Source organism: Lagopus leucura, unplaced genomic scaffold (assembly GCF_019238085.1).
Source record: "Lagopus leucura isolate 7727_CA_CO unplaced genomic scaffold, USGS_WTPT01 Super-Scaffold_100045, whole genome shotgun sequence".
Taxonomy (NCBI): Eukaryota; Metazoa; Chordata; class Aves; order Galliformes; family Phasianidae; genus Lagopus; species Lagopus leucura.
The window spans coordinates 3,429,690-3,456,956 of NW_024962292.1; the positions used below are offsets into that span (position 1 = coordinate 3,429,690).

Genomic DNA, 27,267 nt, shown 5'->3' on the forward strand with positions numbered 1-27,267 from the left:
ACCCTCCCTCTTCCCCTCCCACCATTTCTTCTGTGAGCAAGCTGTGAAATCTAAACAGAGATTACAATTTACACACAGGGAATTTCTAGAGGCTGCTCTAATACTTAAATCCACAGAAAAACATCACACTATTTACAAATACATGTAACTACGTAACAAGCAGAGATATCACAGTCAAAATTCCTGTGTATCACAGCCATCACATTTTATCCACTTGCTGTAACATGAAGCTTAATAACTTGCATTTGACACGTGAAAATTACAAGCTGGATCATAAAACCTACCCTCTCGTCCTTCTCAGCAAGGTAACAGCCCTTGGTATTTTAACTTCTCTGGCAAAGAAAAAAACCCTCATGTTTTATTTGTTTATCTTAGGGTTACACGTTTCCAATAATACAAGGGAAAGTCAATGGGTCACACTCACACAGACATTGGTCCATTTCCTGTTCTTGGCATCTCTGTGGTTTGTTGGTCCAGCTCAGACAGCAACTTCAAAATGTTCAATGCAGCCTAAAGAAAATAAGTAACATTCAACAACTCGAGTTCATTTCATTTGTTAATGAAGTGGGGACTGGGACTCAAAGTAAGCATTCTAATTTTGGCAGTGTATTTTTTAAGGATCAGAATTACAGCAGAAAATATTAAATGGTGTAGAATTTCATCTTACTACAATAAACAAGAGAATGGTACAGTGGCTAGAGGATTCCCATAGCATTTGTTTTAGCAACAGGGAAACATCAGTTCAGCAGTACTATTAATATCATGGCAAAAGACAAAATCAATAATGGCTCCAACTGTACAGGACTTGGGTAAGGACCTTAAAATACACAGAATCAAAAAGTCCTCCACAGAATAAGAAAAAAAAGACAAAAATATCAAAGACAGACAAACAGGGCACGCAACCACATACAGAAGTACATTTTGTTAACGTGGCACAGCTTATGCAGAAGTTACTTCCTTTAAGAATTGAAAAGATTTTTCAGTGTTGTTCAATTTCAGGTACACCTCTTCAAAACACCCTATTAGTTATGGCACATGCTTTAGCGAAAGCTGAACATCTGAACATGGGAATGCTCTCACATCTACCAAATCACAGTGGTTAAGCTTGAATGCTGCTGTCCTTTTGCCTTCACCTACTACACTGACTTGCGTGCTTTGTCTTCCAGGAGCTCTTTTACAGCAGGATATAGAGATAGGCATCAAATCTCAGTGACAAAGCTCAAAGAGATCTCTAACAAAATACAGCTATTATAAAATTACTGGAAAAATGTTGAGTCTAAAAAAATCAGTCAAATCAGTTTTCTTACATGTATTTACATATTACAAACTCTTACCTTAGTCTGTCACCACTAGACACCAAAGGAAATAATCTTCTTCCAAGTTACAGTAGTCTGCGTACATATGGCTAACAATATGTAATGTCTTTTATAGCAGATCACTTAAAATTCAATCTCTAGAAGACTTATTCTTTCACAGAACGTATTTCAGCTACTGTGAATAAGACAACCTTATTTATAAATGGATTTTAGCAGATTTAGAGTGTCTTCTGCTATTTAATGGCTTATTGCATTTCGTTCCCTTTTGGGTTCCACTCCAGCAGAAAATTTGGTAATAATATAAATCTAAGAATTATCATTTCAAATAAGATATCAGCCCATTCCATTAAGAAAAATAAAAAAAAAGTTATGTGCTTTTGTGTTTTAGAAGTTCCTTTTTATGCATTTTCTTCAAAATGTGTTCAGGGCCCATAATACTGAGATAAAAAATGTACTTCCTGTAAAACAAAATTATTAGCATATATTAAGCATGTCAAAGGTTACTTAAATTAGATGCTGATATTATTCATCAGTTATTTTAGCAACCTGTGATGTATTTGACGAAAATAGTCCGGGAATTGTACAGCATTTAATTATTATCCAGAAGCAACAAAATCCTGTTCTATCTGCTGCATCCCACAGCTCACTGAAGACAAAAAAGAAAGCGTTTCAGTAAGATTCATCATACCATATCGTGACAAGATTCTACATCCTTCCCAATTCCATGGCTGATCAGTGGTGGCTGAGAGGAACAGTTTATAAGAGACACAAACTCATTCTTGTTATTTTTTGGAAAGTCTTTATATTCAACCTAAAGAAAAGAGAATTATTTAGTTCTTCTCAGTTAACCGAGTATAAGCAATAATACATTACAACTGCTAAAGATTATATGCCTAAACATATGAAGCCAAACTCTACTCATTATCTGCCAGCCAGCAGAACCATTTACTTCTGAGTTTTACTTCCGTTGTAATAACAATTTTGAGTAATCACAAGAACTCCGCAAGCCTTCTGAATTACAATTACTACATAATGATTATTTCTAGGATTTTTATTCTGCTCACTGCTACCTGAATTTTTTCCTGTTACACTTTTTGATGGAGCTTTCATTATTAAGAAAAATATCAATAAAGCATCAATGTAGGAAATTAAATGTGATTCTAATGAAAGGGACTAACCCTAAGTAAATGCACAGTTTATGGCAGCATCAATTTTTCAGAAAAACTGATTTCAGACCAGCCAAGTACTAATCCACATTATGTTCCCACATCATGACAGTTTTCAGAAAACACTACTTTCATTTTTGTTCTTCTCAGAGGCCTACACACCAGCACCGAATTGAGCCTCAGAATTAGTATATAATGCATATTTAACAACAAAATTAACAAAAAAAAGTAGAACTCAGTATATTTTGTAGATAAAGTGTTTACATGAACATCAGTCAACAGCAGAACTAAAATGCTTTAAAACAACTTATGTCAGTTTTGATAGCCCTGGAAGGACTCTTGGAAACTGAACATTTACCTGGATTCCTTGAACATTGGAAAGATAGTCCAGCTGTTCAGAGGGCCTGGTAAGTGGTCCGTGGGGCACATGGCCTGATGAGTTGTTATTTTTTAATATGGTCTCAGCAGTAGGAGAAGTACCACCATACAATAGCTCTCTAGCAATCATTGCTGTTACAGTAGCCTTGGCAGGATTTGGGGCTGCCCTATTGAATTCTTTGGTGTGGTGTCCTTGACTGGCTCCTACAGCCTGTGCAACCTCAGGGACCATGGGAAGAATTCCAGCGGGAAGCTGCTGATGACTGAGATAAGGCATCCTAAACTCGTCTTCTTTATTACCTGAGGAGAAGAAAGGTACCACCAATGCAGAGCTTGCTTATTGCAACTCTTCCTCCAAACCTGGAACATTAACCCCGGCTGACAGAAATCGCATTACTTTTCCAGGGAATCTGCTCCCATCAAGTGAGGGCTCTATACCAGAGAAACTTTCTCCTAAGTCAAAGAGACTGATCTCTCCTCTCCCTACCTTTTCACACAGAAATTGTCCCAACACTTCCATTTATTATAGCATGTTAAATAATGCTTTTGAAGGGACTGAGAAATGCATGGAGGCTGTGCTTCTTTCAGTAATGTTACTTACTAGTTGAAGTCTCTTCAGAGCCCGGCTCAAAGAAAGTTACTTTTCTTCCATCACCTGGTTTCTTCACTGGTGTCTTAAAAATAAAGAAACGAGCTCAAACAATTTTAAAGGTAAAAGCTTTTTTGCCCTCCAGTGTTAAAGTTTTCAAAATGTATAGAGTCTGACTTGTCAAAATGTTACTGAAGAATTATTATTCAAATAACTCTACTCTCATATACTTATAAAGAAAAGACAAGTTCAGTGATTCTTATCGAACGAATAAAGCCATCTACAAGTTACTGAAGTGCTATTAGGAACACAGCTATTGAGAACTAGATCCCATAATCAGCCATTTAAAACGACGTTCATATTGCTGGTAACAATATGAATGCATTGGAAACAAGTGGACACATACATGAAAAAGAGAAAACAAGACTTGCTATTTTAACTTCACATCTGCTGAATCAATAGGCAAGAATGCAAGGCTCTTTCCATGCTAGGAGACTAAAGAGAATAAAAAACTATTGCTAACTTGTGACTGAAATTACTGATAAAGCTACCCACAGCTTCCAATATACAACGTACCCTACATGTTTGCCAGTTTTTAAGACCAAATGCATCAATCAAATATTCGCATACTGAACCATTCCCTGGAAAATACATTCATTCAGTCTTCTAACGAGACTTTGATTTGTTTGCAAAATTGAATCCTTGATGTATCCAAAATACAGTTGTTTAGAGAAGTCACCTCAACAGAATGGCTTCCTGACCACTGGAGAAGGCATGGCTTTACTATACCTCTACTGTCTTGCAAAGCTGCTACTGTTTACACTCTGCGTTCAGTATTCAAAGAATATTACCTTCTCTTCTGTCTTTAATGCTGGTTTTGGAGGCTGAGGTTGAGGGATTTTGAAACCTAAAATTTCCAACATATTTTCAGCTGCATTGCGTTTAGCAACCTTTTTGTTTGTGCCCATTCCTTCAGCTGTGTGTACACCAACTTTCACCTGGACAGAAGAGGAAGAAAGAGAAGTAAAATCCTAAGCTTAGGATTGAATCTTAGGGTTCACTCACTGTTCACCTGTATCTTCAATACAGCAGGAGTCACAAGATAGTTCAAATTATTATTCTAAGCAACAATTAATCTGTTATTTATCATCTTCAATCACTGCCCTCCAAGCAAAAAATAACAAACAGAAATAGCATAATCAGTTGTATTTCATCATCACATGTTGGCACCAGCCTAAATGCTCAAAACTGGCATCACAGTGGATACAATTTCTCAAGCTGAAGTTAACCGTTTAGCAATTTTTCCTAACATACTGGAAAGGAACTGATTTTTCTGCTTTTTCCAGAATATAAGAGAGGGCTGGAAGACATAATTATTAGAGCCTAGCAGATAGTCAACATCAAAAAACTACTGCACTATTGGAATTTGCAATAAAGAATGCAGAAATCATTGTACTCCAAGGCAACACACAAGAAATCTTGGGAAGGAAGAAATGAAGAATTATTTAGTTCATGTTTAATGAATCCTACGTTGTAAAACTATAAAAAGCTTTAAATACAGTAGGAAGGCACAGGCAGACTTCTGCTGTCCTATCCTTTTTTTTTTTTAAAACATGATTCAGATCACTTTTCTTGAACCACTGCCTCCCTTGGGTGGAATCTACTAATATTTCTGTAACAAATTCAGTGCAAATTCGGCTGTAATCCTACCCATCATCACACTCTGAATACAATAAGCCAACAACAAAAAAAGAAAAAAAAAAAAAAGAAACATCACAGCCAAACAACTAAATTTCTCAATTCAGCAAACAAACCTGCATGACGAATTCCCTGCGTCTTGGAAGACCGCGTTCTGTGATGAGCATGTACTCTGGTTCCTTCTCTTTCTTGGCCTGCTGTATCTGGGCAAGTCTGCTAATGGGATTCATGCCTTGACCATATTCTGGACTTGTTTGCAGCTATACAAAAAAAATGTTCAGGAAATAAGCCAAAATTAGTGAACATTTGAGTCAAGAAAACTGAGCCACTGAACTCATTTCCTGAAATAGAAACAAACTAAAACCAAAATTTCTTAATGAAATACCATTGCAGCCATGGAGAAACACCCAATTTGTTTGGCTCTGCTGTCATAGCTGACCGTATAGAACCTACCACTGGAAATACTTTCAGAGATTCAAATCATATGGTGGAAAGGACAGGCTTGCAGGAGAATTTGTAGAAGGTAAAAATCATGCAAAACCCCACACTAATGACTGAAAGTCAGAGCTTGTTTTTCTGGTATCATTCATTCTTTCACATGGATTCTCCTTCATTCTGAATTAATTACAATCTGTTGTAAAAATATTGATGGAACTCCATTTGCTCCCAGTGAGAGCAAAATATTCTTTTCCAGCACCACAATGATGATGAATGTTACGCAATCTAAGTGTGTTTGTAACTGACTAGGAAATGTCTCTCGCGTGATGATTTACAGCAGTTACATTGTCTCTTACCTTCACTATTGATTTTGTTTTCTTTTTGATTCGTGGCTTCATTTTCTCAACCGTAGGAAGGGGTGGCAATTTTTTCAGTTCTTCTAGGACTGCTATTGCAGCGTTTTTCTTTGAGATCTTCTTGCTCTTTCCTTCACCTTCACCCATGAATTCTCCAACCGACACCTTGGTTACAAAGCTCTTCATATGGGGAGGACCACTTTCCTTGGTCACCTGTTTCAGAGGGAAAAACTGAGTGAAAGCGTGATAAACACTTATTAAAAATGGTACAGCACATTGTTTATAGCAAAATTCTCTCAAGCACTATGGATAAAGAGATTTCAAATTTTGATAAAATTCATGAAGTGCCTATGTAAATCATCCTCTAATAACATAATCCCACCCAAATAAATACATGTTTTAGAAGACCAGATGCAGTAACCCACGAACATTATTTACATATTCCAGTCATTAACCCATCTTACTTATTTACCCCTTCAAAATGACTGTTCTATTTCATTGTCAACTGCCATGCAGATAACACCTCGTACATTAGGTTACAGTAACAGAACATCACAGAGAAAGCCATTATTTGGGATCCAGCAATTTAACTTAGAAATCAGTAGTTCTGGAAACATTTAAGTGCTAGCTGCTTACTACAGAGTTAGTCTTAACTCCATTCCCAACAAATCATACTTCAAGACACTCAGTCAAAAAATAAAAACGAATTGAGAGCTTCCACCCACAACTGGCTTTTTGTGACAGTACATTTTTACTGGTGATGTTCATGCCAATCTGTAATAACTGGAAGATTCATATGAAATTTCATAATACAGTTTAAAAAGCAATTTAGTTACACACAATTACATTTTCTTACAGTAAGCATTCATATAATTGATTGAAACGTTATTCCGCCAGCTCAGGAAGGCAACACAATAAATTAATATTTTGGTGCAATTAAAACGCTCCTATCGAAGCTACTGATTTGAGGTAATTAAATGATCAAGGAGGGGCAAAGAGGCAGCAAGCAGCCAGGCCAAAGGGAAAGGAAAGTAAGATGCACATGAGGTACCTCACGGCAAGAAAAGAAACCTATCTGAGATTCTGCAACTTGCGGGTAGTCCACATCAGTGCTCAGTTAAGAAAATACTTCCATAAATAAGCTCCTTCAGAGCAAGTTACAACTCTTCTGCCTTGACTTCGTGCTTCAGTGTTCTAATCTTTAATATGGGGTTGTGTTTCGTTTTTTTGTTGTTGTTTTTACACTATAATACTGTTTTTTTTTAAAAAAAAACTTGGAAAAGATTGCACAGACAACCACAGCATAGCTGTTCACTCATGCTATGATTTTAGTGCATGACTTGGTGAACAGCTGGATTTCTTTGGTCACTTAACCTTACGAACTCTGAGACAACTGGGGTGACTGTCAAAAAATGAACAAGTACTCACAACTAACAAGGCATGTTAAAGTCAGTTGTTTGGGTTACCTAGAAAAGACTCTACTTAACGTGTAGCCTTAATTTTCTAATGAAAACAGATCTAGAGCTTGTAAAATAAACATACCTCAAAATTCACAGGCAAGTTCCTTTTAAGTGCAATCTCAAAAACTTGGCTTATTTCAGATTTATTGAGATTTTCATCATCTGGTTCTTTTCCGTTAACCTAAAAGAAGCATACTCTATTTAAAATAAAGATCCTATTAAATTGAATTTGATTAATCCAACCAGTTTATTGAACTCTCAAATCGTTTAACTTTTACTGCCATTTTACATGAACGTGCAAAAATGCAGCACACGTACTACAGACCTGAAATTTAGGAAGCTCTTTTAAGGTGTTGGGTAAAAGCTAGCATACCTCCTTATTTTCATGTGCTCATGATAGGAGAAAAACTATAAATGGAATATGGGCCAATAGATTTAAAATCTATCTACAGAACAAGAAATTAAGTGTTAAATGAACTGCTTTCCAAATGGAAGTACCTTTATGAAATACAGTTTTCATATGCTGATTGGACATTTGTACCAAAAGTACTAAGACAGTATCAGATAAGAGAAAGGCCAGAAGAAAAAAAATGAAGATTCTGAGAATGGGACCAATGTGAATAAAGGATGACTTATCAGACCCCGGCACAGATCTGTCATTCAACACATTCTCTTGCCAGTTCTTCATCTATGAATTTTTCTAATCATCTGAGGAGCATGCCATCAGAAACTTGCCTTAAATCAAATACACTTCTGATATCTTACAGAATCACAGAATTGTAGGGGTTGGAAGGGACCTCCAGAGATCATCGAGTCCAACCCCCTGCCAAAGCACCTACAGTAGGTCGCACAGGTCGGCATCCAGACGGGTCTTGAACATCTCCAGAGAAGGAGACTCCACCACCTCCCTGGGCAGCCTGTTCCAGTGCTCCGTCACCTCACCTAAAGAAGTTCTTGCACATGTTTGTGCGGAACTTCCTATGCTGCAGCTGATGTCCGTTTCCCCTTGTCCTGTCTCCACACACTGCTGAGAAGAATCTGGCCTCACCACTCTGCCCCCCACACCTTAGATATTTATAGACCTGGATCAGGTCCCCTCTCAGTCTCCTTTTCTCAAGGCTGAACAGACCCAGTTCACTCAGCCTTTCCTCATAGCAGAGATGCTCCAGGCCCCTCACCATCTTCGTGGCCCTCCGCTGGACTCTTTCCAAGAGATCCCTGTCTTTTTTGTACTGGGGAGCCCAGAACTGGACGCAGTACTCCAGATGAGGTCTTACCAGGGCAGAGCAGAGGGGAAGGATCACCTCCTTTGACCTGCTGGCCACGCTCTTTTTAATGCACCCCAGGATGCCATTGGCCATTTTGGCCACAAGGGCACACTGCTGGCTCATGGCCGACCTGCCATCCACCAGGACACCCAGGTCCTCTCCGCAGAGCTCCTCTCCAGCAGCTCATCCCCCAACCTGTACCAGTGCATGCAATTATTCCTCTCTAGACACAGCTAGAATACAGCTTAGATGCAGCTAGATACAGCTTGCTAGAAGGAGAGCAGTGCCAGGTGGATTTCACCTACAGGCACTTCTATGCATCTCCCAATAAAATTTTGATTGTGATTCCATAAATGTCTTCACTGATGTTGGTATCAACATGAACTAATAGGCATGGTAACAGCAACAGAGAAATGTCAACACTAAGTGTTCAGCAGTGATATAGGAAAGATTATGATAAAGATGAATAGCAACAATTACACCAATTACAATATACTGCAATACTGGTTGTGCAACCAGCTAACAAAAATGATTTAAATATTTTATTGAAGCAGCAGAAATATGCTAGTGAGCTTGAGTGATTAAATCTAGTTTTGATGGTAGCAAGCATCCTCAATATCTGTTACTAACAAGTTAGATCAGAATGCGAAGACATTTATTTTCAATTCCCATCATTTAAGGAAGCCTTTTCCAAACTAAATAGAATACATACACTCCTTCCTGGCATCCCAGCAGACTTTAGGTTGTCCCTATGATAACATCTAATATTTCTGATCTTCCAATACACGGAGCAACCTTCAGGTCTGTGAAAACCAAGACCACATGATGGCACCACTCCCATAGGAGTAAAGCACACTGCAGCACACAAGAAATGTGCAGGCAGTACCTAAGTTCCAAGAATCACACACGACATCTCAGCAGGAGGCACAGTGCAGGTGAAAGATTGACTATTGGTGCCAAAAATCTCCATCATCGTATTCTAAAATCCATTTCAAATGCAAGTGGTAGGTTAAAAATGAATAGCATCATAATCCCAGAAAAGGTATTTGAACTCTTAAGGCCTTATTTTATCAGGGTGTGTTACAGCACATTATTGCCAGCATCGATAAGAATGACCTGTCACTGACTTTACTATAAAAACATTTGCACAATCACTTTCATTACAAATATTCTTCCCTTCCTTGCAATCCCAGATATATTCAATCTTATGAAATTCCCACATTTTTCCTTGCCAAGATGACCAGAGCCTCTCTTCATTGGATTATTTTTCCATTTAAAATACTTTCAAAACAAAACAAAGATATAGCATAAAATTATCTGCTATATTACATTTGTATATTCTTTACATATTTCAAGTCTGTTCAAATGGTTTAAAAGAGGTATTTTTCTCAGTGTCCTTATTTTAATAGAGTAAATTAATGTCAAAACATTGACAGACTATGGCTCTTTCACCAATTATTTTGCCTCCACTTCTGTTCTGGAGCAGTTTATTTAATAAATCAAAGATAATCACACCCCCACCTTCTTCCTCCTTCCCAGCAGCATGGAGGCACATAGCCTACAGAATCTGCTTTTAAAGTAGCTTGCACATGCGCACTCCTCTCCAAGGAATCTATTATGCCTCTAAATCAGAATGAGACCACAAACAAACCTCCACTTTGCTTTTAACAAGTTTTTAGATCCCCCCTCTATCAATTGAAAAAGTCATGCAGTGAAGCAAAAAAAAATCATAGATTACAAAGCTCCTAAACAAACTGCAAAAGCAATATACTCCTTTAAAAGGGATTCCCCCCTTTTCTAGGAAGTCTTTCAACACGTACTTCCTCAAGGACTGCTTATAAGCAAATTATGAAAACTGCTGATGCGAACTACATTGATTTCAACAGAGCTATCAGTATTTTCTTCCATGTTAAAGTTATAAAGAACAGCTGATATTTAACAGATAAATGGAAAAAAATACATAGAAGCAAGTCTGGGTTTAGTGTTTTCAGGCAAACGTTAGAATTTCTGTCTGAGCACTGTGCTGCAAAACACTGCTTTCCAAGCTTTAAATCTAGGCTTTATTACTTCTGTCTCTGAATATGCAACTAACTCTGCTCTGCCTCCTTGTCAGCATGCCTGAGCTCCAGTCAGACTAATTTAGGTTGGAACGATCCTTTGGAGGTTTCCTACTACAGACTCCTGCTCAAAGCACAGACAACTTAAAATTAGATCAGCTGCTCAGGCAGTGCTCTGCCCAACTGAGAGCAAATTTTATTAAAATCTTTCTCCTGCCACAGCTTCCAAATCTGTGCTCTAAGAAGGCATGGTAAATGGTTATTCTTATGCTTTAAGTCTACTCGTTTTACTCAATGATTCATTCTTCAGCACTGAATATTTTCTGGCTAAAATTAGGGGAGCTCAAGGTTACACATTTTATATACAGACACACACTAATGGGATCCATGAAAATAAGTACGTTTCAAAGGATAATTACTGGCAACATCAAGTGACAAGTAGAAGTATCAGGACTATGTCTGCTTGTAAAAAATCTTAATTTGCCTTCACTATATGCACATGTAATGGAATCTCTTTGGATCTTACACTGTTGCATCCTTCAGTGATCTTGCCTCACTGAACAGCGTTCGCTTAGTGGTAAAACATTGCTTATTTTCTCTTCATCTTGTCTAGTGCAAAAAAGCTGTTACAAAGATAGTAACTCCCTCAGACATACCCAAAGCCATTCCAGAATCACAAATATTAATGAACATGTTACTGAAGTACCAAATTTAAGATCTGGTTTGAGTGCTTTTTATAAAACAGCATTCTGTTCAAAGAGCACAGCTCTATTTCTTAATGTTCACTCAGTAGAAGCCAAGCATAAATAAATGAAAATAAAAGGACATGTTTCTTGTGAAAGTGTACTTAAAGTGACCTGCCCAGCATATGTAGAACAGAGTCAAAACAGAATTCAAGGAGCCCGCAACTGTTCCATTCATAAAATAATTCTCTGATCTTGTCATGTATAATTCACAATAGCAATGTCCCAGTCATGTCCCTAAAATGAGCAAACAAGAAAAAAAACTCTCTAGGTTTACTTCCCTCATCTCTCAATTCACACCATTTACACTGGAAGAGACAACCTATAATAAAGAATATGTGATCACACGGAAGTACAGCGTGTGTTCTGAAGCCCATGTTACTCAGCTTTAAACAACTTCACAAATAGTCAAGAAATCACTTGCACGTAAGTTTTTCTAAAGAAGTGAACAGAAGTGAATTCAGTTGTGATCCCACGATTTTCTGCAGTTGGACTCCTTGGGCCCAGTACACAAACTGCCAAGGACAGTAGGTCATCTTTTAAGACAACGAGTGCAAAAACCGATCATTATGGATCAGTGACAGAATGACAACAGTCTGAAATTTGGGGTCCTCCTGCACTGAAGGAAAATATCTCCCTCAGGCTTGATCCCACCTGCTGAAGACCCCCAGCTTGTCCCTGACCACCTACACTCCAACCTGTTCCATACTGCAGTGCCTCCTAGGGCTCTTCTAAAAACATCAGATCTGACAATTTTTCCTTTATCTGGGCAGTGGTCTCTCCCATAAACACTTAACATTTTTAACTCAATATCTGTTGCCTTCACAACATATTCTCTGAGTTCCCTCACTAATTTCTGTCACTTGCACTTTTTTTTCAATCTCAGTCTGAAACTCCCCAATTACATTCTTGCCTAATTGCCTATTTTACTTTTTTTTTTTTTTTTCCAGCACAGTCAGACTGTAACCAACATGCTTCCTACACTGAGAGCTTTGGTAGAGATACCAGACATACTCAGCACACATGGAGAGGTTGCACACAGTCACCTCTGCTCCAGAAACTCACGTGCACACAATGAGACTTCCCACCTAAGAATGTTAAATAAATTAAAATAAAATAAAAAGCAAGGATCTTGGAATGAGAAGTGCCAAGCCACCGTAAACATCCGAAGGGATACGATTTTGCTTCTTACTATTTCTATCAAACATTGTGCACAACTTTACTATGTCCATGAACTTCCTTTAAGCTCTTCTTCATGTTCTGTTGTTCATTCCACAGTCACACAGAAATTTTGCCCAGGAAGGAAACCTGTGTCTGACCTCTGTGTTGCCTGTACTGGAACCTAACTGCCCTGCTTAGATGGCTTCAGAAGTTTGCATATGATCTGTAACTGGTAAGACATTGCTTCCTATATAAGCTCTAGTGCTTATTACATCTGACAGAGGCCTATAGCATTGCTGTGGAAATACACTGCAGCAGAAGAATTAATAAAATGATTTAATTTTGGAAACTTCTAGTTCTATAGAAAATTATTACTATTCCAATCAAATTGTTTCTAGTGATACAAGTACAGAAACATTCCTAATGGAATTAAATTTCATAACTACAATCTTCCTCTCAATTTGGAAAAAACATCTACAATAACTCCAATGATCTTAACAATTTATACTTAAAACACTTGATCCATTCCCACCTCTGGTTTCTCAGGCAAGGGCTCATTCTGTAGAACTTTCAGTGCTTTAGCAGCTGCATCATGTTTAGCAGCTTGTCTTGTTCTTCCTTTCCCATGAAACTGTTGCCCCCCAATTGAAAGCTCAACTTGATAAAGTAAAGGCCCAACAGGAAATGGGTAAAAGTACCTATAAAGAGATAAACATACATAAGTAAACAGTTTGGCCTACAAAGCAAACCTACAGAAACATAAAATGTATGTGGAAGAATCCCTTGGGTATCAGTAACCACTTCTCAGCACACAAGCACAAGTATTAAAAAGCCAAATTTTCAGTCTAAAAGATTTTAGGGAGATATATGTAAAGGAGACTATTGACATTTCTTATTTTACAATATTCTATAACAAACTAAAATAGCAAAGGACAATATAATATGCTTTGACAAAGTTGTTAGTCCTGCAAGCTTTGAATTCTTCATTTCAATGCTCAGAACATTCTTTAAACTGAATCTGCAACTTAAATAGTTAATTAAAAAAAAAAAGAAAAAGCATCTAATTGTTTATACACAGAAAGGAAATGCAAGAAATACAAGGTATTCCCTTCATGAAGCCAAATATATCCAAGTGTCCTTCAAAACACTTCATCATCTGGTTCAGTTCCTTCACATTCCCCTTCCCACAGAAGCCACACAGTTAAGACAAACTGCAGTTTTACATGGAGTGTATTGATCAAGACCTTTTTGCCTCAGACTTGCATTTGTCAGTAGTTCTCAGGTGACATCAGATGAAGAGAGCAGAAGTTAAAACAATAGCCTGCAAAACCCCAAAATCATACAATACATACCGTGGAGGGTAAGTACCACCTCTCATTGTATAGTTGTAAGTGGATCTCATCCCCGTGTAAGGATCAATAGGTTTATACATAGGTTTCTTTCCCAGCTTCATGCAAAGCGCATTCAACTCCACTGTGGGGGTTACACTGTCTAAATAAAAAGGAATAAAGAGTTGTCCAGCTGTCACCAGAGACTGCAGCAATACAAACTCTGCCCTGCCTCCAAACAGAGAAAAAGATGACTGGACTTTGCCATTTCATATTCAGAACTCAAAGAAATACATGTGTGATGCACATTAAATTACAAGCCTAGATCAACTGTGCCAATTCTCCTATACACTTTTTTCTTTTATTTGGTGAAGCTTTGTTAAGCTACAGATTGATTTTTACAGCACAGCTAATATGTTGTGCAGAGCAGCAATTTCTTTTTCTAAAATATCTTTTGACCTTTGAAATTAACAGACATGCTGCATATATCTTTGGCTTCTGTCGTTTACTGAGAACAATTGAGTATTTCTTCTTGTACTCAACAACTAACAAAGGTTTTTATGACTCTTCCCTTTCAAATTGCAATTTGCCTTTTGACAAGGAAGGTATATTGCTGCTGGTGGCTCTGAACATTTTTTCATGTGGATGAGTAATGGACTGACTATTCTCATCTGATAAAGAACAGTCACATAAACGTAAAGGAAAATTTTAAAGCAATTGCAAAAAAAAAAAAAAGAAAAATTACAGAACAGATTCATAGGAAAAAAAAAAGTAATTGATAATTTACAGGATAACAGGAAAAAAGTATTTTTCCTGTTTGCTGTACCAAGTGTTTCTAAAGAAAGAATGTAGGTGATATCAGAATACAGCTGGTGTTAAAGATTAGAGTTTTACCCTTTGCTGAATGGAATAATGGCATCCTTAGAGAGCTTTCAACTCAAGTGACGTGCAAAGTTGTCACACGTGCAGCTGAGATGAGAAGCTACTTCACATTCTAGACACATCCTCAAAGCAATCTTAGAAAATAAGAAGTTGATTTAACACAGCAACAACTTAAATGCTCTTCTACAACTCCACTTCTACTTCTCTTTAAAGAAATGCAAATGAAGCACCTTCCAAAGTTCTGAATCAACTGCTGGACACAAATTTAATAGTTCACTCAAATTTTTAAGGAAATCTTTATCATCAAGCTCCTGAACTATCCTGTAAAAACTGCCAAATTCACCCACCTATGAAAAATATTATTCTTTGCTGTGATTGAATTCTTGATAGCTTTGGTTTTTTTTGTTTGTTTTTTAAGATTATGATAAAAAATTTTCAAAGATTCCACCAAGCAATACAACAGAAACAGCAAGTTAAGCAGTAGGTTCTTCAAAAGCCTGAGTGACATGACAAAAAAAATATCTGTATTTTTAACTTGTTAATTTTTGTTGAATTTTTATGATGCCTACCACGATCAAAGGTTAAATATCAAAATGACTTTCTCAAAAAGCCAACTATTGCTATTATTAAATACACAGAACATAATGTCAGCATCACCCTTTTTTTTTTTTTTTTTTTTTTAATCCTTATGCAACTTCACACATATGTTAAAACCAGAAAGCTAAATTCCACCCTGGTTTTGTTTGTTGCTCTTTATATCAGTTTGGTGAGGTACATACCTGGATTCTTGCCTTCACTACGAGATGGACGAGCTGTAGGCTTAGGGAACTTCGTCCCTTCCAAGGCTTTGGCAGCTGCTGCATGTTGCGCTTTTTTAATACTAGTTCCTTCAGCTTCCCAGTGCTGGTCCCCGAGAGTCAGCTGCACAGTAAACACCTGAGCAACAGAAAACAGTTTATGAGTGGGTTCAGAATTTACAACATTTATTAGACTGCCTTCCATGGAACTGTGAGTCTTCTACTGAGGCAGAAGTCGAGAAGGCAGCATGCAATGCTTTCCTTTACTAATGCCAACTCCACATTTTAAACTTCTGGGACATCTACAGGATATCCCTGATTACTTAACTATGAATTTCACAGAACTGCAGCTAGCACTATCCTGCATACTGCATGAGATGATACAGGCTGTAAAACAGAAGAGGCAATGCATACAGAGGTGACCACAACAGGGACAGATGGTATGTCAACACCCATCAGAACAGCTGCCTTGGAAATCACTTTATCCCCCAACAACTTGCTGTTTTACACCTTGGTTTTTTTTTTAAATAAACCGTATTTACCAGTAGTCTGAGGAACAGTAAGTTCACGTTGCACCAAAAAGCCTCCTGCATGTCCCCAAGGGATTGCAAAGCTGTCTGATCATAGAGCAATGCTGTGATACCTCTTTTTATATGAGATAAGGAAGGATACATATTGCCCTAAAGTTTCACAAATTATTCAGACAACAGAAAGCCAAAGTCTCTCTGGTAATTAAATGAAATTTAATTTCAGTCAGAATGAAAACAAGTGAACAGATGCTCTGAATGTTATTCCATTACTTTTTGCAAAGGCAAGCCCTGCCTGCTTTGCACATTGAAGCTGACATTATGCATGTTTGGGTTGAAAGACTTTAATTCTCAGCATTACCCACATCAAAGGCAATTCCTCCTGCGTACAACACTAACACTGTTCCAGACAACACCTTAAGGAGATGGTGTCAGATTAAATAAGTGTAGCCCAGGCTGATTTTCCTTGTATGCCTTGACCTCAGTAGACCTTTCAATAGAGACCTCCAATGAGAATTAAAAAGCTTAATAACGTTAAAACTCACATCCTCATTGTTCTTTGAAGTAACACCAATTGCTTCTATACTTACTGCATTCCTTAGAAATTCTCTCTCTATGGGTAAACAGAACACCAAACAAACTGCATATTACTGGGCTTTTAACATAGCGTACAAGATTGCAGTGACATCGGATGAACACCACGTGCTGGCTTGTCCTAAGCATTTCCATATCCTCACCATTATAGACCAAAGATTCTTTTGCTAATCTAACTGTTTTGGACCAGATGAATGTTCAGCACTGTTTAACTGTATTGTACTTCAGGCATCAAAAAACACACACTAAGATCCTTGTTTTCCAAATACCTGACAATTAGGACAGTCAGGTTCATTTGATTTACAACTAAAGGCATGTGCTTTGCCTTTCCACTAAAAAAGTACAAGAGCATGAAGAAGAGAAACAAGAAACTTATATGAATAGGTACCTTTGAATGAGCTGGACCTTGCTCACTCAGAAGCTTATATTCAGGCTGAATCTTGTTGAAACGGGCTAACTCATTCACAAGACACATTGGGGTTTTCTCTTTGGGGTTTGCCATGTTAGAAGGAGCTGAGAGATTACATAAAAACAGATAAATGAGCAGGTAGCAAAAAAATCTACAAACATTTTAAATAAAAATCCTACATTTTCTTAGCATCAATACCCCCCAAAAATACGTTCACTGGATTAGATAGTTCTGGTCATTAGCCAAAACAGCAACAGCATGTTCCCTGAAGAACCTTGAGACCTCCAAGCAGTGTACGAAAATGTTAAGTACTTTTCAGTACTACAAACAGGCCTCTGTGCAAAAGAGTGCCTCTGTCTGTCTCAGGCAGACTCTGTTCAGTGTGGAGAAAGCATTACAAGCTGCTGTGATTGGGTAAGTATTACTTCTACAACATTCATAGGTCCAAGACATCAAAAATACATACATCTGCTAATAGATACTCAATCTCACCTGCAGCTGCATTGGTAGATGTAACAGATGCAGAGGGTAAAGCAGAATTTTGGATAGGTCTACCTGCATTTTCAGAGGGCAAAGAACTAGTAGTAGAAGGAATACTCAGTGGCTGTGAAAGAGATGGGTTCTTATTCAATATTTGGCTCCCTGCAAGGGCAGTAGAAGGATTCTGAATTTGAACTTGAGACATGTTCACTTCCAACCAGAGCAAGTTACTGTAGGCAAAGAGCTTTGAATGCAGGCAAACTCAGCAATGGAACCGAATTGCTGACCTAAAACATAAAGATGGAAGGAGAAAAGTTAATACTGAATGTTTAGCATTTGTTTCCATTTGGTATGCAGTAAGTCTCTCAGACATCAGTTTTAATAGCACATGTCAATCTCTAAACTCTAAAAGGAGTATAAGAGTCTTATTTATGTTTGCTTATTTAACTTCCTGACTGCTACAACACTGAGTCACCTTACAAAACAAATCCTGTTACTTAAACTGATAACCACTGCTTATACAGTAAGCACAGAGCAACTCGCATGAGCAGATTACACTTCTTACTATTTCAATTTATTTTTATTTATTTTATTTATTTTTCTAGCTTGGAAGGGCAGGCAACAAATGTATTCTTTATGGAGAAATTCTTCAGAACACGTCCTTTTTTTTTTTTTTAATAAACATGTATTTTTGCTTTTTTTCCAGGATCATTGAGGAGAACACCTGATCATTCACAAGGGAACACAACTGATGTCTAGCAGAAAAATGCTGAAGTAGCTCTAGTGCAAAAAAGATGATCTTATAAACATTGTAAGTGGCATACATTTTGAAGGATACTTCTACTCGTGTCATGAAGTGTCAGTCACAGTTCCAAGCTATCAGTTTAGAGTTACTCAGCCTTACAATCCTGTAAATAAGGGTTGAGTGTGTTCATAGGCAATGTTCATGTAAGAAAAAGACACCTCCAAGCAATGCACTTGCAGCAGGCACAGTGAAATACTGTGATAGGTCCTTCCTCCACTGACGAATTACTGTTAGACTTCTGTTACACATGGATGCAACATTATCTTCATGCTCAGACAGTTAAACCTAAATATACACTAGGAGGTTGCCAGTTTGAGGCTATCATTGCTGCCAGAGCTCAGCTGTCCATATCCACTTACTATCCACATATCAATTTGTTCAAAATGAATTTCACAGCCAAGTAAATACACTTTACACACAAATGCACACACATGGATGCACACACTCATCTGCCACAGACTTTATTAGGGCATTGAACAAAGGTTTTTGGTGTTTTTTTTTTCCCCCTGACATAATTACAGATGAAGGGTACAAGTGAAATCACTGCTCCAGATACCACCGGGGAGCTATTAGTAGCAACACAACTCCACCAGTGCTCAGTAAGCCTCCAATTCTGAACCTGTGAATGGGCTCCCAGTGTAAGAGGAGCAGCAGTGAGTCAGAGTGAAGCTTTTAGTTTGGTACTGAAAGACAATTTTGAGGGGAGAACTCAGGGTAATACACTCATACAAAGATTTTATCTGGTAAGAAAAAAAGCTACAGAAAACAACACATACAAACCAATCTGCCATCTGGAACATTTTAGCTTTGAAGAGCTACCATACACACATCAGGCTTACCGCACTGCTGGCTGGATAGCTTTGTTTTTCACTAGACTGGGAAATTAATTCAAAGACCTTGTTAGTTCACAACATCTATACGTGCTCCCTATACTCAAGTAAGTGCTGTATTTGACTATCAAAGAGTGCACAAGGTGCATCTAACTGTGGAAGGGCACTGGGGAGTCCTATCTGAAGGAGCTCAGAGAAATTGAAAGACAAAGATCAAAAGTACGTAGACTAAGACTCTGGGGTAATCATTTTATAATAGCTTCATTCCCAGAAGCATTACCAGAAACCCTGAACATATTCAAATACAATACAACAACTGCCACAAACGAATAAGTGATCTTGTAGTCCTATAAAAAGTGAATGATCATTTACTGCTGAAGTGCAGCATCCCTCCCATTAACCAAAGCTCAGAAATTTGTGATCCCCGCATTTTGAGAACACCAAAATTTTTGGTTTAGAAATCAGTAACACCAGGATCTTTTCAGATCATGCTGGAAAGGAAGCCTGAAACATTTTTCTCAGAGCTCTGCCTAGAAGTGCTTCATTTCTAAAGCAGGACATTATTCTTCACTTACTTGCAATCATACGTTTATTGGGAATGTGGAATTTCAACACCAAAAATACGTATACTAAAATAGTTTTCTAGTCAACTATCACACAATGCAGAGAAGAATCATATACTTTCAATAGCAAAGCTCTGCTAAATAAGCATCTCATCAAATACATATCTGGCTAGAAATCTGCAAAAGTCTTTTGTAAGAAGTAGAATCTAACAGTGGATATTTTAATTCTATAGCAATTCTGCATTTTCTTATGTAAAATTTGCACATAAAGACATTTCAGCTTTCACTGATGAGTTCTGTTGTATATTGTATTCGATTTTTCCATCATTTTTGTGGTGTACTGAAGTCCACCTCTTACATTTCTTTTTTCTCAAAACTCACCTCGTAAGCTCATAAAGCAATTGTATAAACTGTGGATGGCCATTAAAAATGGTATAAAAGCACAACTCCTCATTCCAGAAACAGCTTAGCAGAGGATACTCTAAATCACTGTTCTACTGGATGTCTCAGGCTCCTGGATGCAAAACAACCTGCTACTACTGCAGGACACAAACTGAATTCTATCAGCATATCCACAGAACAGCACAGATATTCCACAACCACAGACATCTACTCACAGCAACTGTTTCAAGGATGTCAGTATGTGCTTTAGAGCAAAATCCAACATCATTCTATGTAAAGAGAGAGCACTACATTCAGTAGCTCAGCTGTAAAAACGTTACTAACTTCTACAACTTATTCTTCATGCTGTTTCACTCTCATATTAAGCAAACCTTAATGCTGGTCCCTCATATTTTTTATTCCAAGACAGTAAGTCCCCAACAAGGATATTATTAGTTCACTTGCTGTATTTACTGCAGAATACTCAAGAACCTCACACCAGGACAGTCTGGACTATTTTCTATCCAGATCTCACTCTATCAAGAGAGAAAGTCATCTGCATGCAGTCCAAAAAAGCTTCTTTCTGAACACCTCTAATTAGAATAACATTCAGGATAAACAATTCAGGCATTATTCACAAAGTCTTTGGAGACTTAAGCTCACATCCTAGTGCTTAAAACAACAAAGTTTTGGAAACCAACCCAACTGAGAATAGGCTTCAGCTGTTCGCATTCCACAACCAGACAAAAAAAGTCACTGCAGACACATCCATCGCTCACAGCATGCTTGTCCTCAGCGTGGGAACCATTGCCCAGCTTCTCTGACAGTCCAGCTGCCCAGCCATGTTTAAACACGGCTTTGAAGCACACCTCCCACAACTCACCACACAACCTCCTCCAGCCTGACAAGTCAAAAACGGGAAGAGTTCAGCCCTCCTTCTGGGAATCCAAAGACTTCCAGAGGAGTCAGCTATCGCAAGTTTCAGCACAGCTTGCTTTAAGCATCTCTAACACTCCAATAGACCCACCCACTCTTTGCAAAACACTCTGCAATTACACGTGTAACCAGGTTTGATGACCAAAACTACTGTACAAATATTTGGCCTCTGGAACTATTAATATAACAAGAAAGAAAAAAAGGTGCTCAACAAGATCACGTGAGTGTTCCTTTCCATGACTCCTTCTAAAGGTGGAGGAAGTAGCAGCAGCAATATCTAACAGAACCGAAATTTTAAGGAATCAATAACTGAATCTTTACTTGGAGCAGACATCTTAAACCTGCAGAACACCCCACAGCTCAGGGTTTATCCCCACGACATTCAAGTAGCTGGAGAGCTGGGCATGCCGGGCGTTTTCCACAGCTGAACAGAAATTTATTACCAGGGAGACAGCTAAAATGCTACGACAATGAAACTCTTCCAACTGATGCATCATTTTAACCTGTCAGCATTAAGTACACTTAATGCTTCTTCCTAGATCAACTGGTACATCACTGTCACACTGTCATTCTCTGATTTCCCCTTCACTCACTGATCTCAAGCTTTTATATTCTAACCAAAAAATTTAATCAACTTCCAGCAAGTTATCAGCCATTCACAACTATTTCAGAGTTGATTAGATTGAATTTAGGCAGCGTTTCATAAATTCACCTTTGCTGCTTGGCTGTTAACACATCTGGTGATTTGTAAAGCTTCAATTTACGGATTTCTCACAATTTCAGACCCTGTGCAGTAATTTACAGGATCACATGCTACAAATTGGCACATACCAATATATAAGGCCAGGCTGGATGTGGCTCTGGGCAGCCTGGTCTGGTGGCTGGCGACCTTGCACTATGTGCAGGGGGGTTGAAACTGGATGATCAGTGTGGTCCTTTTCAACCCAGGCCACTCTATGATCCTATATTGTTTGCTTTTAAAAAACATTTACCTCCTTCCTACAAGCAATGTCAAAGCACACTCTGATAAAGTAAATTAGGACTTTGTGTCTAATTTCTCAGTTACTCACGTAGCTTATGGAACTGATGTTGGTTTGTGTGAAATACTTCACTAGGATAAAAGAACTTACTGCACTTAATTGAATGTTCAATTACAGGTTTTTTGTGGATAAAAAAAGAGTTTACAATGCTTTCCCAGCATAACATCCTCCCTACTCTGCAATGGCTCTACAAACCCCAACGCATTCAAAAAAAACAACTTACATATGCTGGCTCACTGAATGGAGAAATGAAGATGCTGCTATCTCAGGTGATTTTTCCATGTAATCAGAAGTTAACAACTATTTCAAATGTTTCAAGACAACTATTACAACAGATCACCCAAGCCCTGCACAACACTTGTGTCACTGCTAGGACTTACAAGCTGACTACGACTGACAGACAGATGAACACTCACATGTTGCACATACCATCACAGGCAGCAGTAAATCACATAACTTGCTCCTTTCCCACCTTTGTGTATTTATTTGTGCTAAATCAGACATCAGTATTTTAAATTTTATTGAGACAGTGCTGTCTCAATGTTATCCTCATGATAATCCTCAAATTTTCATGTTTTTTTTTCCTTTATCACAATTGCCAAAGTGTTGCACAGAGAGCCACAAAACAGACACCTCCTGGGGTTAATCAGACTTCACCACAACAAGTGCTTTCTCCAATATAATGCAAGTAAAAGGTAAGAAACTTGAACGTTTTAAGTAAGTTTCCTGTACCTTTAGGAGATCCAGACAGTGGAGATTTGGATTTAGTTGTGAATAGGGTACTTATGATGGAGAATCCCTAGAAGGAAAAAGAGAGAGTTAACATTTTGCTTCAGAAAAGTATATCCTCTAAGAAACACGGATGGATTTGGGCTCATGTACGCTGAAGAGGAGGGGCTGACAAGCTGGAGCTGACAACAGCAGTCCACGAGCAAAGCACAGTTCTTGGAATGGAAAAGAATAATCTTTCTCCACACATAAAGTGACAGAGCAACATGTGGCAGGCTTCAAAATGCATGGAGATAGAGCTTTCTAATAGTAAGGACTGCAATGCACCACACCACTGTGGGTGATGGAGACGACCTGTTGGCAAAATTTAAGTAATTGATAATCACACACTTGGAATGAGGCCTCAGAGCTGCAGCTGCACACAAATGCAACACCTTGCTGTTGTCCCAGGGACCACACAGCCCAGCTCTACCAGAACCAGTCCTTCCCATCACTGAAGGGCAGCACCTGGAGCTCAAAGATCAGGTTTGGAAAAAGGGGATCTCACAGACATCTAGCACAGATGTGCTCCAAACACAACAGAGAACAAGTTCTCAAAGAAACACATTTTATTCATTGTCAGTAGCAGAATATGGGAAGGTGCTCTGTTCTCTAGGACATGCACATCTAGAGAGCCACATAACCACATGCCATTTAGCTGCCTATCACAGCTTGCAGGCATGTCTCATTAAACCCTTTTGTGCACCCATTCATGAACTGCCAGCAGCAGAAAAGGGCTTTTTAGATACAAGAGCAGAAGAGAATGAGAAACAGACACCAGACAAAGCCAACAGGATACAAATTACAGGTTGAGATGAGCAGCTAAAGATTGTGTCATAGACAATATTCTAGGAGTTTTACTACAGAAAACAAGAATCTAAACTAAAAAATTCTTTCTGAAACAGGATTTTTCACAACACAAGGCACCTCAACAGCTGCTGCCCCTTCAGTTGCATAGCAAAGGTGACTAATTTTCCCCATTAGTGACAAATTGTTCACAAAGCAGGAGGGTTGCCTGAAATGCATGCATTTGACAGGGACCAAAAAAAGCCCAAGCCCAACCTCTACCAATGGATGCAAGTACCCAAGGTGGGACCAAACAGAACCAGAACAACCCGTGGGACACACAGCACTCACTGACTGTCCTCTCTGTCACTGCTCTCTCACTCAGCCCAGTGCACACCTACAGTCACCTACAGCATGCAGGCAGGGCAGAGCAGCCGCCGGTGCAGCCACGCTCCCACCTGTTGCTGCAGACTGAGGAAGAGTGCTGTGCACCCATCGCAGCCGGGCAAAACACCCTTCAGAAAAGCTCCGTGCTCCATCCTTTTCTAAAGGAACTGTAAATAACTCGGATGTGGTGGCAGAGCCTCCTTTTGTTGCATATTCATTTGGGAGCACCAAAAACACGTCTCCACAAATTCCATCCAAAAACACGTCTCCACAAATTCCATCAGGTTTACTGAGACGGTTCATTTCCTAACACAGATTTGAAAAATGCACATCAGTAGCTCTGTGTATATATAGCACAGAATCCTAAAGCACTTGGCTTCTGCAACAGCACTAACAACAATACCTGACTATTCACAACTGAACTGTAAATAAATACACTCCACCAATAAAGATAAACAACACTTCAAACTTTATAGACCTGAGGCTATTTACACAGCGTGTAAAGCACAGCTGAGCAGTGCCTTCTTCTTCAACAAATCTTTTTCTATAGCATCTGGGCAGGACAAGATGCATCTTAAAACCAGCTATCAGCAAAGGAAAAGGTGCTGTTATTTCTAAAAACAGGTAAGAGAAAACTTCAAGGAGAGAAAACCATTAGACAGAACACCTCGGAAGCAATGGCACGGGTCATTAATTAGAGAAAGTTGATGAAAGGCTAACATTTGAAAGTAAAATCTGAAGGAATAGAGGGAGCTAACAGATGTGCACATAAACCTTACAGCTCCAAACACAATGCAAGAGAATAAACCAGAAAGTGATGAGGCGATCACCAAGGAAGATGAATGCTCACTCAGATGGCTGCTTCCAGCTGTGTGCTGCTGTCAAGAGGTGCTGCACAGAACTTGGTTGCTGCACCCAGAAGTACAACGGGCCATAAAGCCACAGATACCAATTTCAGCTCACACGGTAACCAATATACAGATCTGCTCTGTGGTTCCAGCCACATCTCCAAGAACTCTCAAGAATAAGGAACCCCAGCATGGATTCTGGACAACACAGTGTTAAAATTTTTTAAAAGCTTTGCATGCCCTCAGAACAAATCACTGCTTTTTGGTGAGCTATGGAATACAAAGCACAGATTTCTATTTTGCTCTGACTCTGCACAGTTATGGTTATCACACCCCAAATTAATTTCAACCTATGAATACTTTTAATTTTGCCACCAACTACCTCAGATGTTGCCTGACTGACAGCAAAATCATGACTGATGATACATGTTAGGAAAATTTGCAAAGAATTACTTAAAGTAATCACAAAGAATTGTTATCTCGCTTGGTCTGCTGGTTGGCAACCCTGCACATAGCAGGGGGTTGAAACTAAGTGATCATTGTGGTCCTTTTCAACCCAGGCCATTCTATGATTCTAGGATAGACACTTCAGAGCAGTTCTGAAATGAAATTCTGAGCCAATATCAGAAAATGATACGTGCAGAAAAAACTGGACCCACTTACTCCCAAAACTTTCCTCAGGATGTGATGCTCGCCTGGCTAAGTTATGACAGCTATCACCTCCACAGCAGTCTGAACACACAGATTTGTTGCTTAATATCAGGATATCTCATCATGAGATGATAAATGGACAAATCAGGGAATGCTTTGCTTCATCACAGCCACGGCTGTATTATTAAAACTCACTTTGAAAAGATTTATAAAAAACAATGATCTGTCAGCACGGACAGAGCAACCGTGCAGTGCAGTTGTACATCATTGGTAGAATTTCAGAACTTCCTTAAATATGCCATTCTAAAAGCAGGCAAGGGCCTTCTATGCAGGTGTCTCATTTCACTGCTATTGATACACCTCACTGCCTATCAATTCCCTATGACGTTCCTCCCAGGTTTCCCTTTAACCTGGTAGAAAAAGGACAGAAAATCCCCAACCCACGGATCAATAGGAACGACTGTCACCGCTCCCAGCACAGCACCACCCCGCAGAGAACACACACGGACCCGAGCCGTGTAGCTGGGAGCAGACAGCAGCAAGGATGCGACAGGAACTTGTTGCTGCCACAGCCCCTGAGAAACTCCATGATGCGAGCGAGAAACGGGGAAAGAGCTCTGCTGCGACGAGAGGACGGCACGGGGCCGGGAAGCAGCGCTGCCCGCCGCAGCCTCGGGTTGCGCGCCGCGACGTGCGCGGGGAGAAAACCGCGGGCCGCCGCGCCGTCCTTACAGCCAGCGGAGGGGCCGGGCTGCACCCCGACAGCCGCAGCCGCCGTCCAGCTCCGGGCAGCGGGCACGCCGAGAGCCCCCGGCTCACACGGCCCCGCTCCAAGGGCGGCCGCCATCGCTCCCACCGCGCCGAAGCGGGACGGGGGCGCGCCGAGGGCAGCCTCCGTTCCGTCCGCCGTCACCTCCCGGTGGGCGCCGCCGGCTCCATCCCGGTGTTAGGGGCGGCCGGGGGCCGGAGCCGCTCCCGGTAGGGACCCGGCTAGGCTCGGAGGGGCGGCCCCGCGGCGCGCCCCCGCCACCCGCCCGCTCCCCCCGTGGCAGGGCCGCCCCTCCGAGCGGCCGGGCAGGGCCGAGAGCGGGGCGGGGGGAGCGGAGCCGGGCCCCTCCCCGGGGCCTCGCTAGGCCCCACCGCCACCCCCCGCCCCGCTACCGGGGGGAGCCCGGGCCGCCTCCCCCTCACCTGGCTGCCTGGGCTGCGGCTCCCGGGCCGGCTGCGGGGGCGGGCCAGCGGGCGGCTCAGTCCATGGGCCGGGTCCCGAGGGGGCCGGGGGGCGACCGCGGCGGCGGAGGGAGGCGGCGGGCACAGGGCAAACACTAAAGAGAATGAGCGGGGCCAGCTCCGGCCGGGGAGGAAGTGACGCCACCGCGGCGGGAGGCGGGGGAGGCGGGCAGCCAATCGGAAGCGCTCGAGCCTCCTCGGGAAACGCCCCGCTCCGCGCTTTCGGCCAACGGGCGCCAGGGTCGGCGGGAGCACCGCCTCCTTCTCGGCGACTACAAGTCCCGGCGTGCCTCGCACCGCCGCTGCGGGTCGGCTCCGCGCAGTCTGAGTACGGCTCAGACTACAGCTCCCGGCGTGCGCCGCGCGCGCCACGCTCTCTGTGGCCGGCCGGGATG

The 27,267-nt window shown here is 40.3% G+C and overlaps 1 protein-coding gene across 7 annotated transcripts in view; it reads right to left on the reverse strand.

Annotated features, from left to right (window-relative positions):
- Positions 1–26,892, reverse strand: part of STAU1 (staufen double-stranded RNA binding protein 1) — a 33,273-nt gene extending 6,381 nt beyond the window's left edge. Inside the window, exons 1-16 of one of the 7 annotated variants that reach the window (XM_042884718.1) lie at positions 26,834–26,892; positions 22,935–23,001; positions 17,660–17,934; positions 17,147–17,271; positions 15,620–15,776; positions 13,983–14,121; positions 13,163–13,328; positions 7,484–7,582; positions 5,942–6,154; positions 5,264–5,407; positions 4,301–4,447; positions 3,462–3,534; positions 2,841–3,160; positions 2,005–2,127; positions 425–510; positions 285–332 (exon numbers count right to left, since the gene is read on the reverse strand). In XM_042884718.1, the coding sequence (XP_042740652.1) occupies positions 285–332; positions 425–510; positions 2,005–2,127; positions 2,841–3,160; positions 3,462–3,534; positions 4,301–4,447; positions 5,264–5,407; positions 5,942–6,154; positions 7,484–7,582; positions 13,163–13,328; positions 13,983–14,121; positions 15,620–15,776; positions 17,147–17,271; positions 17,660–17,852 (2,033 nt within the window). In that variant the 5' untranslated portion in view covers positions 17,853–17,934; positions 22,935–23,001; positions 26,834–26,892. Of the gene's footprint in view, positions 1–284; positions 333–424; positions 511–2,004; positions 2,128–2,840; positions 3,161–3,461; positions 3,535–4,300; positions 4,448–5,263; positions 5,408–5,941; positions 6,173–7,483; positions 7,583–13,162; positions 13,329–13,982; positions 14,122–15,619; positions 15,777–17,146; positions 17,272–17,659; positions 17,935–22,934; positions 23,002–26,833 lie in introns of all 7 variants that reach the window. The other 6 variants (XM_042884717.1, XM_042884723.1, XM_042884722.1 and 3 more) reach the window with 6 other exon arrangements.
- Positions 26,893–27,267: the final 375 nt, after the last annotated feature.